The sequence below is a fragment of the Drosophila kikkawai genome, chromosome X, assembly GCF_030179895.1.
Source record: "Drosophila kikkawai strain 14028-0561.14 chromosome X, DkikHiC1v2, whole genome shotgun sequence".
In the NCBI taxonomy this organism is placed as follows: Eukaryota; Metazoa; Arthropoda; class Insecta; order Diptera; family Drosophilidae; genus Drosophila; species Drosophila kikkawai.
Window position 1 is genome coordinate 11,555,650 of NC_091733.1, and position 12,657 is coordinate 11,568,306.

General features: G+C 45.1%; 3 protein-coding genes across 3 annotated transcripts; 1 reads left to right on the top strand and 2 right to left on the bottom strand.

The window, feature by feature from the left end:
• Nucleotides 1-935: 935 nt before the first annotated feature.
• On the bottom strand, nt 936-3,542 carry Bap111 (Brahma associated protein 111kD). The gene has a single exon (XM_017179244.2). It carries the CDS (start codon nt 3,432-3,434, stop codon nt 1,113-1,115), a length of 2,322 nt encoding a protein of 773 aa, XP_017034733.1. The 5' UTR covers nt 3,435-3,542; the 3' UTR covers nt 936-1,112.
• Nucleotides 3,543-3,792: 250 nt separating this feature from the next.
• Nucleotides 3,793-4,577, top strand: fh (frataxin). The gene is made up of 2 exons (XM_017179105.3): nt 3,793-4,180; nt 4,245-4,577. The coding sequence occupies exons 1-2, from the start codon at nt 3,851-3,853 to the stop codon at nt 4,500-4,502; spliced, it is 588 nt and encodes a 195-aa protein (XP_017034594.1). The 5' UTR covers nt 3,793-3,850; the 3' UTR covers nt 4,503-4,577.
• Nucleotides 4,578-5,963: 1,386 nt separating this feature from the next.
• On the bottom strand, nt 5,964-11,729 carry LOC108083519 (uncharacterized protein CG7065). The gene is made up of 3 exons (XM_017179345.3): nt 11,488-11,729; nt 9,266-11,425; nt 5,964-7,757 (listed from the first exon to the last, which is right to left on the bottom strand). The coding sequence occupies exons 2-3, from the start codon at nt 11,394-11,396 to the stop codon at nt 6,196-6,198; spliced, it is 3,693 nt and encodes a 1,230-aa protein (XP_017034834.1). The 5' UTR covers nt 11,397-11,425; nt 11,488-11,729; the 3' UTR covers nt 5,964-6,195.
• Nucleotides 11,730-12,657: the final 928 nt, after the last annotated feature.

Below are 12,657 nucleotides of genomic sequence, written 5' to 3' on the forward strand. Positions count from 1 at the left end.
TAATAGTGAATATGAATAGGCTTTTTGGGCATCTTATGTGACCCACATTTCTATATAGGATTCAAGGTTAATTTATAAAAAAAAAAATATATGTATATTTATAGTAGTTATGATATTTTAAATATTTTGAAATAGTTAAACTTGGTTTAGAGAAAAAGTAATTTAATAAAATTTGTACAATTTAAGTATTGATAATAAATATAAAAACGTCTATAAAAACAAGAAAACTATTATTGAAATTATTAATATAACAATAAATATAATTAAAAAGTGACACAGCCATATTATATACCCAATAAATCAATTTAAAAAAATCTACAAAAAAACCTACAGGCTTTTCAAAAACGATTACACACATTTAAACTGACTATCGATATTTTGAGACTTATTTTTAGGGTGAACCTTAATGGATTCGATTTAAAAAATACTCGAGGTAGAAAAATAAACAGTCTCTTTTCTATACTAAATATAACAAGAAAGTAAGGCCGAAATTGATACATTGCCCTTGAATTGGTAAAATATAAATATAATAATTTTTTTTTTAAATATATGTTTATATATATATATATTTATTTTTAACCAAAACTCTGTGTAAAACATACTAAAGTTACTACTACTATTAATAATAATAAAATTAAATGTATAAAAAATAATAAATAAAATGTCAAGACAAAAATATGAAAATTGTTAAAATAAAAAATACTTGAACTACAAGCTTTTGTAGTTTTAAGAAATATATGAACATTTTAAGAACCTACCTGTTGTGACTAGCACAGTAAATTATGTTTTTTTTAACTTGTATCGCTGGGAATAAATTAAAAAAAAAAAAAAACATACATATACATAAGGATTTTTTTTCTGCTTTCCTTTTTAGCTGAATGTATGAAAACCTTTGAAAAATCACATCTTCCTTCATTTACATATAAACATACATATATTTATTTTAATCGTATATTTTAGTTTAAAATTCAGAATGCACCTCCCACACTCGTTTTATAAAATATTAAAATTAGAACACGCACAAAAAAATGGTTTTAACTTAAAATTAAAGTTGGATGTGACCCCCAAATTATTTATAGTTTAGTTTCTGAGAATCGGAACATTCCTGGTCCTTAGTCCGCCTCGCTCTTCTCCGCCTCTGGATGCTTGCCGGTCGCTGTCGGCGCGGATCCTGGGGCTCCAGGTGCGCCTGCTGCGACTCCTGGTCCATCTACCGCAGCTGCACCCACTGTTGGCGGCGGCGGCGGCAGCTGCTGCGGTGCTCCCGTTCCTGCTCCCGGCGGTGGGTACAGACCACTGCCTGCCCCGGCAGCGGCAGGACCTGCTACGCCACCGACTGGAGCTCCTACTGCGCCGCCGCCGCCTGCTGCTCCACTCGACTCGTGCAGGTGACCCGGAGGCGGTTGTTGTTGCTGCTGCTGCTGCTGTTGCGGTGGTGGCGGTGGGTTACTTCCGTGTTCGGGCGCATAGGGATGTCCTGGATTTCCGTTGTGCTGCTGCTGTTGCTGCTGCGGCGGCGGAGGACGCGGCGACATGTAATGGGAGCCGGGCGGTGGTCCATATGACTGTTGATACGGCGAGAACGGTGCGTAGTACGGCTGCGGCGTTGGGTGTCCTCCGTATTGCGGCTGATAGTACGGACGCGCTGGCCCACCGGGCGGACCGGGTGGCGGACCGTGCGGTGGCCCGCCATAGTTGGCATAGCCTGTGTGAGGAGGTGGTGGCGGCAGGCCAGGCATGCCTGGCGGCGGCTGATGCGGCCCCATATGCGGCGGCATGTGCGGATGCCCTGGAGGCGGATGTCCGGGATGTGGATGCATCTGCGGCATGCCGGGTGGAGGAGCTGCTGTCTGCTGTTGTTGCTGCTGCGGCAGTGGCAGCTGCTGCTGTTGGACCGGTGGTGGCGTGTGCGTTGTCGCAGCTGAAGCTGTCCCGGAAGCCGGAATCGGACCCGATCCAACCACTTCGGGCGGGGGCGTGCGCACGGGTCCTGGTGTGGGCACCTTGCTGGGCGGTGTCACCACCTTGGCTACCTCTGGCTTTTGGGCATCTGTCACTGTGGACTGCGGAGGCAGTGCTGCGGCCATTTCCAGTTTCTCGGGCTTAATGGGCGGCGGTGGCACCGAGGGCTTTGGCGGCGGCTCAATATCCATGGGTTCCGGATCCGTTTTGCTCGCCGTTTCGTGGACATGTACCACGGGTGGTGGTACAGCAGGGGGATTGGGTGCTGGACTAGGCGTGGGTGTGGGCGTGGCTGGCTTTACAACTGGCGGAGATGCTGCTGCTCCCGCCGCTGCTGTTGATGGATCTTTGGGCGGCCCCGCAGCTCCCGACTCCTGGCTGACAGCAGGCGTGGCCCCCGGCTGAGCTGGCGGTTTGGCGGCAGACTCTTCGCCGCTTCTCGTCGCTGGCGTGGCCGCGTTCACGGCATTGTTCGCACTGGGCTCATCCAATCGCTGGCGATCCCGCTTGATGTCCTCATACATACGATGCACCATCTTCTGGAAGGTGTCCTCGTCTACAGCCGGCTTGCAGTGACGCTTGAGCTCCTCCTGGAAGGCCTCGCTGGACTCGACCATACGCTGCTTCTTCGCCTCAAACTTCTCCTCCATCTGCTGCAGCTCCGCCTCGAGCTTCGTTTGGTGCATGGTCAGCGAGCTGACCTGACGCTTGAGCACCTGCATCCGTGTGGTGGTGACCACCGATCTTACGTCCGGGACGACAGCCTCTGAGAAGATCTCATTGATCAGCCGATGATTGCGCAGGTAGCGGGCGTAGGCCATGTGCTTGGCCGTATAGCCCTCATCCTGGTCGTCCTCATCCTCCGCCGGCTGGATGTCAATGCGGCGTTCGTGCTGCGACTTGCTGCCGCCACCGCGCGAGGGTGTCTCGTGCATATCCACATCCGTCTTCACCTTGCTCTTGGCCGACATGTAGGCCTGGTAGGCGGGCGTCTGGTGGTAGGCCTTCAGCGACTTTTCGTACTCCAGCTTCTCCGCCTCGTACTCATCAATGAACTCGGTCTTCTCGTCCTCGCCCAGCAGCTTCCACATGGCGCCGATCTTCTTGCCCAGCTCCCACAGCTTCAGCTCGGGATTCTGGGCCTTGACGCTATCCCATACGCGCTTCGAGTACCGCATGTAGGGCAGAATGGGCTTCTCCGGCGGCTTTGGGGGCTTCGGCAGGCGCGATTCGTTCTGGTTCTTGCTGCTGGAGGACTTGGTCACTTTCTGCGGGGTGAACGCTGGATTGCCATAGTTGCTGTGCGTAAAGATGGGCGTCTGGTCCTTGTTCCTATCGGAGGCTCCTCCGCCGCCGGAGGAACGTGACCGGCTACTGCCGCCGCCGCCACCGGTGCTCCCGCCGCCGCTTCCAGTGCTGCTGCTGCCGCCACCACCCACCGCTATTTGCTTATAATTGCCCGGCAAGGCCATTGCTCTGCTTTTCGCTGGCTAACTTGGCGTAAATATATTAATTTAGACAAATGAAAATTTTCAGGCGGACGCCATTTTCTGTCGGCCTGCGTCGGCGTTGGTTATGACACTTTTGCAGCCCGATAGGCAGCTATCGATTTTCCCACTTATCGAACTATGCACGGTTTCCACTACGTTGAGTAGAAGCTCTTGGGATTTTTTTTCATTTAACAGACTCAAAAACAACTTAATTGCTTTTACACATTTAAATTTGATTTTATTTATTATCATTATTTTTTATTTATTTTATTTAACCCGAACATAGATACAAAAGCTGGGAGCATAATTAAATGTTAAATATACCAAAACCACTTTGCATCGAGTTGGCAGCGCCTGACATGAAAATCTAGAAAATAAACAAAACAAGTACTAGGTTCATGTTTACCTGCCGCTTTCTCGCCCGCCTGAGCCGGAATCAGGCCACCTTGGCCTCGCTCGGATGCCTGACAATACCCCAAAGACTGGCCAGTCATCGAATCCTGCCCAGCTCCCCGATGGCCATCACAAATGCATTGATCCCATGCACATCGGTGAATGCCAACCGGCGATTTGCCAGCAACGAAATTGAAACGGAGACGACCTCCTCCAGCCTGGACAGTGCCACCTACGAGCGTGTGTGCTCCGAAACGCTGGACGCACTGTGCGACTACTTCGAGGAGCTAACCGAGAACGCCGCCGATCTGCAGGGCAGTGATGTGGCCTACAGCGTGAGTTTCCGTTGGTGTCTTCATGTTACATCACCTTTGAGTGTGTTTGCTTTTCCTTCGGCAGGATGGAGTGCTCACTGTGAACCTGGGACACAGCCATGGCACCTATGTGATCAACAGGCAGACGCCCAACAAGCAGATATGGCTCAGCTCCCCCACCAGTGGACCCAAGCGATACGATTTCGTTGGCGGAGAAGGCGGAGCGGGCAAGTGGGTCTACAAGCACAGTGGCCAGTCGCTGCACGAGCTGCTGCAGCAGGAGATACCGAATATATTGAGGCAACAGCCCGTGGACTTTCTCCACCTGCCCTACTGCAGTTGAGGGCTCTGTTAAAACCTAGAGTAATGCATATTTTCACCACAAAAAAAGAGAGGCGTTTAAGCTTCACATATCCAATTGGTGTTTTTTTTACGGTTTTTATTGTGTAAAATGTGGGGTATATAATCTTGGGGTTAATGCTTCTCGATCCAGCGGTTGGTCTTCAGGTTGGCCATGTCTTTCCTTGAAGTAGAATTTAATTTCAAATAATCCTAAAAAAGATTGTTGCTTTCCCGGAATTTATACAGTATTTTGATTTGAAGTGTTTTTGTGAGTGATTTACCTTACTTTTTTTTCCCTCTTGGAACGCAGTTGTAACATATATTCCAAAATGTTGGTTTCCTTTGTCTTCCTTGGTGGAAATCCATTAAATTTTCCATTTTGTTGCGAGAAAGTGGCTGGAGTTCCGTTTACATTTTGGCTATATTTTAAACTAATTTTATTTTTTTTTAACCATAAACAAAAATAGCTTAATTATCTTTTTATTAACCAATTTTAAAACATACATTTTATCGGCACACAAATCCACAGGGATAACTATTCAAATTTATTTATTTTTTCTTTTTTTATGTTACTTCCTTTAATTTTAAAATTTTTCCTTCTATTTTGTTTTTTTTTTCAAAAATATGTTAAAATATTTACAAAGGCAAAATAATAAAAAAATTAAAAAAGAATTATTTTTAAGGCCTTTTTCTAATGTTATTCCCTTTAATTTAAAATTTTTGTTGTTAAAATATTTAGTAAGGCAAAATATTAAAGAAATAAATGGAATTCACAAAGATATAAATTACAAAATACTTATTTTTAAGGCATTTTTTTAAAGTTATTTCCTTTAATTTGAAATTTTTTTCTTCTGCTTTGGTTTCTCCCCTAAAAATGTTGTTAAAATCTTTACAAGGCAAATAAAAAAAGAAATAATTGAAATCCATTAAAAATAATTTATTTTTAAGGCCTTTTATCAAAGTTATTTCCTTTAATTTTAAATTTGTTTCCAAAAAATGTTGTTAAAATATTTACAGACAAAAGTTTAAAGAAATAAATGGAATCCACAAAGATATAAAAAATACTTATTTTTAAGGTCTTTCTTTAATGTTATTTCCTCCAATTGAAAATTTTTTTCCAACTATATTGGTTAATATATTTATAAAGGCAAAAGAATAAAGACATAAATGGAATCAATTTAAATTAATTTATTTTTAAGACATTTTTTTAATTTAATTCCTTTAATTTACTTATTTTTGACTTATTTTTAAGGCCTTTTTTTAATATTATTTCCTCTAATTTAAAATTTTGTTCTATCTATTTTGGTTTTCCCCCTAAAAATGTTGCCATAAAAAAGTATTTACAAAGGCAAAAGAAAAACACAACCGTCGTTAAAACATTTAAATGTGTCTCTTTATTTTTCGCGTTTGCTGCAGGCCAGATATATAGAAATATATATATATATATGTATATGTATATATATAAATTTGCCCAACCTCGTGGTATTATTATTTTTATTGTTCCAATAATCCTAATAAACAACAAAAAAAAAAGGACTTAATTTTTTGGCAGAGTTCACAAAGGAAATGGTAACTCCAACGCAAGCAGTGGACACTCGAAGGGATTTGACCCTCTTGGATAATGATCTAGGCGCTAGGATTCTACAGGCAAATGTATGGTAAGGATATATATCTTAATGGATAGTGGAGCTGGGTTAATGCCGCCCCCCGAACATGCTGTTGTAGTTGGGCTGCTGGTTGAGGAAGTTCTGAGGTATCTGGCTATACGGCGGCTGGGGCGTTCCATTGTTGGCCCAGGGATTGATCGGACCACCGCCTGCTCCTCCGTAGGGACCGTGCCCGGGTGCCGGATAATTATGCTGGACGCCATTGCCGGCATATGGATGATAGCCACCGCCTCCGTAAGGATACTGGTGACTGGGATCGGGTCCAGTGCTCACATTAGTCATGATTTGACGTGGCTGCTGCTGCTGCTGCTGTGCTGGAATACCGGGATATCCCGGATTTTGATAGCCTCCCGCCGCCCGATTTCTATTAGGATTCGGTGGGTTGGACACGGCTCCCGCTTGCTGCTGCTGCTGATTCATCATGAAGCTGTTGCCACGATTGCCAGCTGGACCACTCAAAGCAGAGCCTCCTGATCCGCTGCCCTTGCCGAGAGTTCCCATAAGGTCGGCTATAATGCTCTCGGTGTCCTTTATGGACAGCTTGGGCGATGGTGCTGCCGGCTTGAAGGTCAGGGCATTGGGTGACGATTCGACAGGTATGATGGGCGGTGTATTCTTCTTGCCATTCGAATCGCAGGCCTTCATTACCAGATCATCAAAGTTGTAGTCATCATCCTCGTCGTCGTCGTCATCGTCGATCATGAAACCAGGGGAATTCCTTATGCGTCGCTGCTTATTGATGGGCAGATTGCTGAGATCTCGCTCCGAGCTACGACGCCGCGAGGTCAGCGATGTGAGGGCCTCCTTGGAGGGGCCTTCGCTGCTGGTGGCCTTTGAGGAGCCCGATACCTGCCCGCCAGTCACCGTGGCTATGGCCTGCCCAATGGCCGATTTCTCAATGGGCTTCGACAACATTCCACTGCTGGTGCTGCTACTGCTGCTCCCGATGGTCGTTTTGTTAACCACGCGCGACAAGAAGTCACTGCAGGACTCTCCATCGGCACTCAGCTCCGCCAGGTTCACATATCTGCGCAAACGCTGGACGCGCGCCGGCTCCAGCACCTCCAGCTTACGCAGATGGCCAATGAGATGCACCTGCTCCTCGTTCGATAGAAACTTGAAGTTCTGCAGCAACGTTTGTAAATCGGAGTCGGTCAGCGACTCCATGGCATTGCTGCCGCCGGCTGGCTCATTGGGTTTGACAGCAGCTGATCCTGCCGGGCCGGAAACCACATCCACCGACTCCTTGTGCAGCTGATTCTCCACTTCCTTCATTAGCTCGTCCAGATCGATGCCAATGTTTTCGGCATCGGGATTAACATCCGTGTCCCTCAAGCCCAGTATGGTGCAGACCTCGGCAAAGCTGAGGGTACTATTCAAGTCGGCCTGACGGCGCTGGTGATCAGTTTTCACCATCAAGGTGAACAGATGGAGGAGCTTGGTCATGTCCTCGGTGCTCACGTCATAGTAGCCCTTGAGGACCAAGGCATTGGCTAGCTTCGGGGCCACCAGGTTGCGTTCAAAAGGCAGCTGTATGGGCACCGGAGTAGCGTTCGGCTTGTGCTGTCCTTCGCAGGATTCGTTCGCACCTAGAATCGTCCAGATCGTGCAAGGATTGGACGCGGAAGGGAAGGGACACAAAAGAGAAATCAGTTAGGATTTAACATCACATCGTCGTCAGGGGTCTGAGTTGTATGTTGTATTTTCTTTTTTTTTTTTTGTCTTGTGTTTTGCGGTCGGAACTATGCAAATTACATTTATACTTATGGATGTGGTGTGGACTCGATGGCGATTGGACAGACAGCTCACGGTTCGTCGTTGGCACACATTGTTCACACACCCGCCAGAAAAGAGGGGAAAGCTGACCAAGAACGGGGTAACTCGAACTCGAACTTGCAGAGAATTTGCTCTGCTTCTATAACTTTGAAATTACCGATTTCTTAAGATAAATCCCCGATAAGTCACGAAATACTAGTGCTATCGATTCTATAAATCGATTATTTTTAATTAATTTTATAATCGATTTTTTAATGCGATTTAAATTTTTAAAATTGTTTTAATCGAAAAAAGTTAAGCACAAAGCTGAACATAAATATATAATTTTCTTTATTTCAATTTTCGATTTTAATCGATTTATTTTTAGAAAAATATCGATAGATAAACTGTATAGAAAAGTAAAATTACAAATCGTTGATAAATATATATATATATGTACATACATATATATTTAATTACTTACATTTTCGATTTTAATCGATTAATATTATTTTAATTTTTTTTTATAAAAAAAATCTATTTACCAAAAATTGATTTAGTTTCAACTCTAAGTTCGGCATTTCACTTTGAAAACATAACTTTTGAACTCCGTATATATATTTTTTATCAATAGATATCCACCTCTAGAGCACAAAGCACAACGCTCAGCTACTAAAGAACGCGATCCACGAGGATACGAATTTAAGTATTAATAACGAAACATTAAAGGTAGTAAACCTAAACTCTTAGCATAACTTAAATGTGTTGAAATTGTTAACAAGAAAAATCACACCAAAACTGGCAAGACATGACTTGATGAGACACTTCCAATTGAGAAACATTTAAGATAAACCCATTGTAATGCTATATACTCGCTTAAGTATAGTACAGCGGTTGTTGTTATAAGTGTATAATTTAGTAGCCTAGAATAAAAAACAGCAGCTTGGATCGTTTATTTTGTTGTAATCATTCGAATTCGAAATCTAACTTTATTTATTTGCCGCGAAAAACGAAGAAAGGACGCGACGCGCGAAACGAAACCTCAATTTGTAATGGTATTTTTTGTATTTAGGTTGGAGCTGGGAAACTATCGATGGTTATATCGAGGTATCGAATTTTTTATCGCAGTTTTTTACCCGATCTAATCAAAAGAACAGTCCAAAAATCGGTACTATCGATAGTATCGAATTTTCGCTTTAAAAATATCGAAAATATCGGTGCCACTATCGATAGTTTCCCAGTTTTAATTTAGGTTTTCTTTTTTACACTCATACTTACCTCGGGATTTTATTATTATAAAAAAAAGAAAAAACTAACACGAAAAAAAGAGAGAAAGACTTACCTCGCGAGCTGACCTGAAAAATGATGGCCGCTATGTTGGTGATCACCTTCTTGACGACGCGCACCTTCTGCGGATCGTCGAGCACCTCAGCGATGAGGATGCCCTTCAGCTTCTCCTTGGTGGTCTCCAGAAAGACACAATTGTCATCGTTCAGAAGCAAATCGTCGGCGGCATTCGGCTGTACCATCTCCATGGCCAGTGCCTTGCTTAGCAGATTGAGCGCCTTTGGTCCAAGGCTGCCCAAGTGCTCCTCCACGGCTGACAGCATGCGCAGCACGCTGACCACTGTCAGCGGCCCCTTCTCCGCCGACTCCAGGGCCTCGTCCTTGCTGTTGCTCTTGCTATTGCCGGCCGAGACCGCCGGCGAAATGGAACGGACCTTGGACAAACTGTGACTGTATTCGGGATACTCGCGCGAGTCCATTACACGGAAGGTCTCGTAACGACTGGGACGGACATACGAGTCGGAGCGATAGAATTCGGTGGAGCGTTCCCGCTCCATGCTATGGCGATCCCCATAATCGCGGGAGTGGGTCGAGGAGGCACGCTCCCTGCTGGAGGGACGGCCGGCATAGCGATCATGTCGCTGCTGCTGGCGGGGGTAGTAGCCACCAGGCGTGCGAGATCGTCGGGATTTGGGGTCGCGCGAATTGGACCGGGAGGAGCGTGAGTCACGGCGGAAATTGCGGCGAGGCGAGCGGCTGCGGGAATGCCGCCCAGGACGACGTCCGGCCACCACTCGCTTGGCTGATTTCGAGCGCGAGTGCGAGCGCCGAAAGGAAGCCGGACGATTGCGAACCGGTGGATTCGAGTTTTCATCATCGCTGATATCAATCACTGTTACGCCGCCGCCTCCTCCTCCTCCTCCAGCTGCATTCGCCGGCCGATTATTGTTGCGGAAGTTCGGCTTGCGTCGACTGGTAGCTTTGGCCGGTGCACTGGCCTCACGGGGACTAGTAGCCACCCGGATCTTGTAGGCTTCCATTAGCTCCTTGGTCTTCTCCTCGTCCTCGTCGCCCAGCTTGAACTTCTCCTTGAGGTCCTTCTTGATCTTATTCACCGCTATATTAAAGAGCTCGATGCGACGATCCTTCCAGTAGCTGATCCACTCTGGCTTGTAGTCATAGAGATTGGGATCGCACTTCTTCTCCTCCTGCAACTGCTTGTAGCGCCGGTTCCAGAACTGCTTCCACTCATCCGGATAATCCGGATGCTTCTCCGGATTGGTCTCGTACGTCTCCGTCTCGTCGCGCAACTGCTTAAGCTGCAGCTCCAGCATGCAGCGGAATTTCTCCCACTTGTAGCGCTCCTGGGCGATGTGTGAGGCCTGAATGGACAGCTCTTTGGGTGTGGGCAGTGAATGCATCTTGGGGGCTACGCCCGGCGCTGGCGGTGATCTATTGGCGCCGCGACCATTGGCTGATTGCTCGTCGGCCTGGATCTTCTTGCGCTGCTGCAGCTTCTTGCCGGAGGAGTCATGGAGCGAAGTCGATGCCCCGAAACTTTCGTCATCACTGGAGATGGCATCCAGAGCGATGGTACTGCCATCGTCACGCTGCTTCAAGTCCGCCTCAGTCATCTTGAGGTTTATCTTGATGCCGTCGTCTAGCTTAAGGTCCTGGAGAATGCGCTGCGCCTCCGCCACGAAATCCGGACCGGCGCACTCGTCGAAATGGAAGAGATCTCTTACTTGGCTGCAGATCTTGGCGCGAAAGCGACGAAACTCATCGCCGCCCACGGTAAGCAGTTGACGCGAGCGCCCAAAGTGATCCTCTATCAACTGGACAAGATGGCCAGTGGCCTGGACCAGAATTGGGGCGCTGTTCGGTGTACGCTTAAGCTTTTGGAGGACCTCGTTGGCCTTCTGGAAGTGCGTCTGCAGGTATTTGGCGCGGTGAGCCTGCGAGGTCCAATGGACGAAGATGGAGCGGCTGTCGTTGCACGTCTGGCACAGGACACAGTAGTAATCGGGACGCGGCTGGGCGGCTTCCTGCAGCTCAACGGCGTACTCAGTGCCCAGCAGTGGGGCGCTTTTGTAGTTGTCGATTTGCTTGAGAACGATGGCCGGCCGGGGGGACACTTCGTCGTCCTCAAAGCCCGGCGGCAGCGGCTCGCCAGGCAGAAAATTCATCGTTGAATATGCACAATTCCTCACAATATCTGCGGGTAGGAACCACAAGAGAAGCCAGTGAGGATTTCCCCCCGAAAAAATTAGTACTCACCTCTCTCTGCTCTCCGTTACGCTCTATCTGTGATTCTCTTTTCACGCTGCCCTTCGGTTCTCTTCGGTTTTTGCTGATTCCTCCTTTCTTTTCACTTGTTTCTTTCTTTTTTCTTCACAAACACTTAAAAATGGACGGCTTTCGCCGTAGTTTTGTAGCTTTACTTACTTCGTTTCCTTATTTTTTCCTATTTCGCTAATTCTAAAATGACGTTTTGGTAGAGGTGTAACACAATTCGATGTCGATTGCTGCTGGGTTATCGATAAGCAGGTATACATAATTGGATATATCGATGTTCCTTGCCACCGAACAATGTTCAAATATTCGCCAGAAGGTGGAGCTACATCGATATTTGTAGACATCGCTGGAATGAAAATCGTTATTTTCAAATAAAAACAAGAAAGGTAGCTAACCTTGCAGCTTGCAATTGAAGCATTATGAATCGATCCATTTTGGCCAAATGATACGAAAAAATTAACAGAGATATTTAAAACAGTTATACATATCATAATAAAGTGCTTCTTACTGAAAAAATAAAACCCCTAAAATGGGGTTTTAAAATTATAATATTTATTTGTTTTTTATTCTTTTCGGCAAGGCTAGATGGACTCGACTGTTGATGCTGAATAAAAATAAATGCTCCTTTACTAATTAAAATCATAATATCTTTCATAACTCAATCAAAATAGCATCAAACTCTATTCGTAAAGTTTTTTAATTCTAGTTTTTTCTATGTTCACTTTAGGAAATCAAAAATTTTTGTCGATTTTTTAGAATTTTAACGATGTAACCCGTTATAAAAAATATAACAAATTATAAAGATTTGGCTGTTGATGCTGATCAAGGATGTATACGATTTAATGGGTTGAAAATGACCTTCAATGCATTTCGAGCTTTTGATTGAAATTATAATAAGAAAAAATGTCGAACGCATAGTAATTTGTATAGCATTGATCTACATATTATTTTCTTTTCAATAACTTATCATTTTCCAAGTAAACTCGAGAAGGGAACTTAGAAAATCAAGCTTTCTTTAGCGGAGGTTATTCTCCCAAAGAACTATCGAATCATCTTCAATACATATTTCCCAAATATTCATCATATATTTCTGATATATTCCCCGTAATTTCCTCAATTATTCCGTATACATTCCCTACATATTCCTTATAT

Excerpts from the sequence above, each read along its gene's own strand:
- fh (XM_017179105.3), top strand. The coding sequence starts at position 3,851 with ATGTTTACCTGCCGCTTTCTCGCCCGCCTGAGCCGGAATCAGGCCACC. Across the intron at positions 4,181-4,244 it reads GCAGTGATGTGGCCTACAGC|GATGGAGTGCTCACTGTGAA; the intron begins GTGAGTTTCCGT and ends TTCCTTCGGCAG.
- Bap111 (XM_017179244.2), bottom strand. The coding sequence starts at position 3,434 with ATGGCCTTGCCGGGCAATTATAAGCAAATAGCGGTGGGTGGTGGCGGC.
- LOC108083519 (XM_017179345.3), bottom strand. The coding sequence starts at position 11,396 with ATGAATTTTCTGCCTGGCGAGCCGCTGCCGCCGGGCTTTGAGGACGAC. Across the intron at positions 7,758-9,265 it reads TTTTCAGGTCAGCTCGCGAG|GTGCGAACGAATCCTGCGAA; the intron begins GTAAGTCTTTCT and ends GGACGATTCTAG.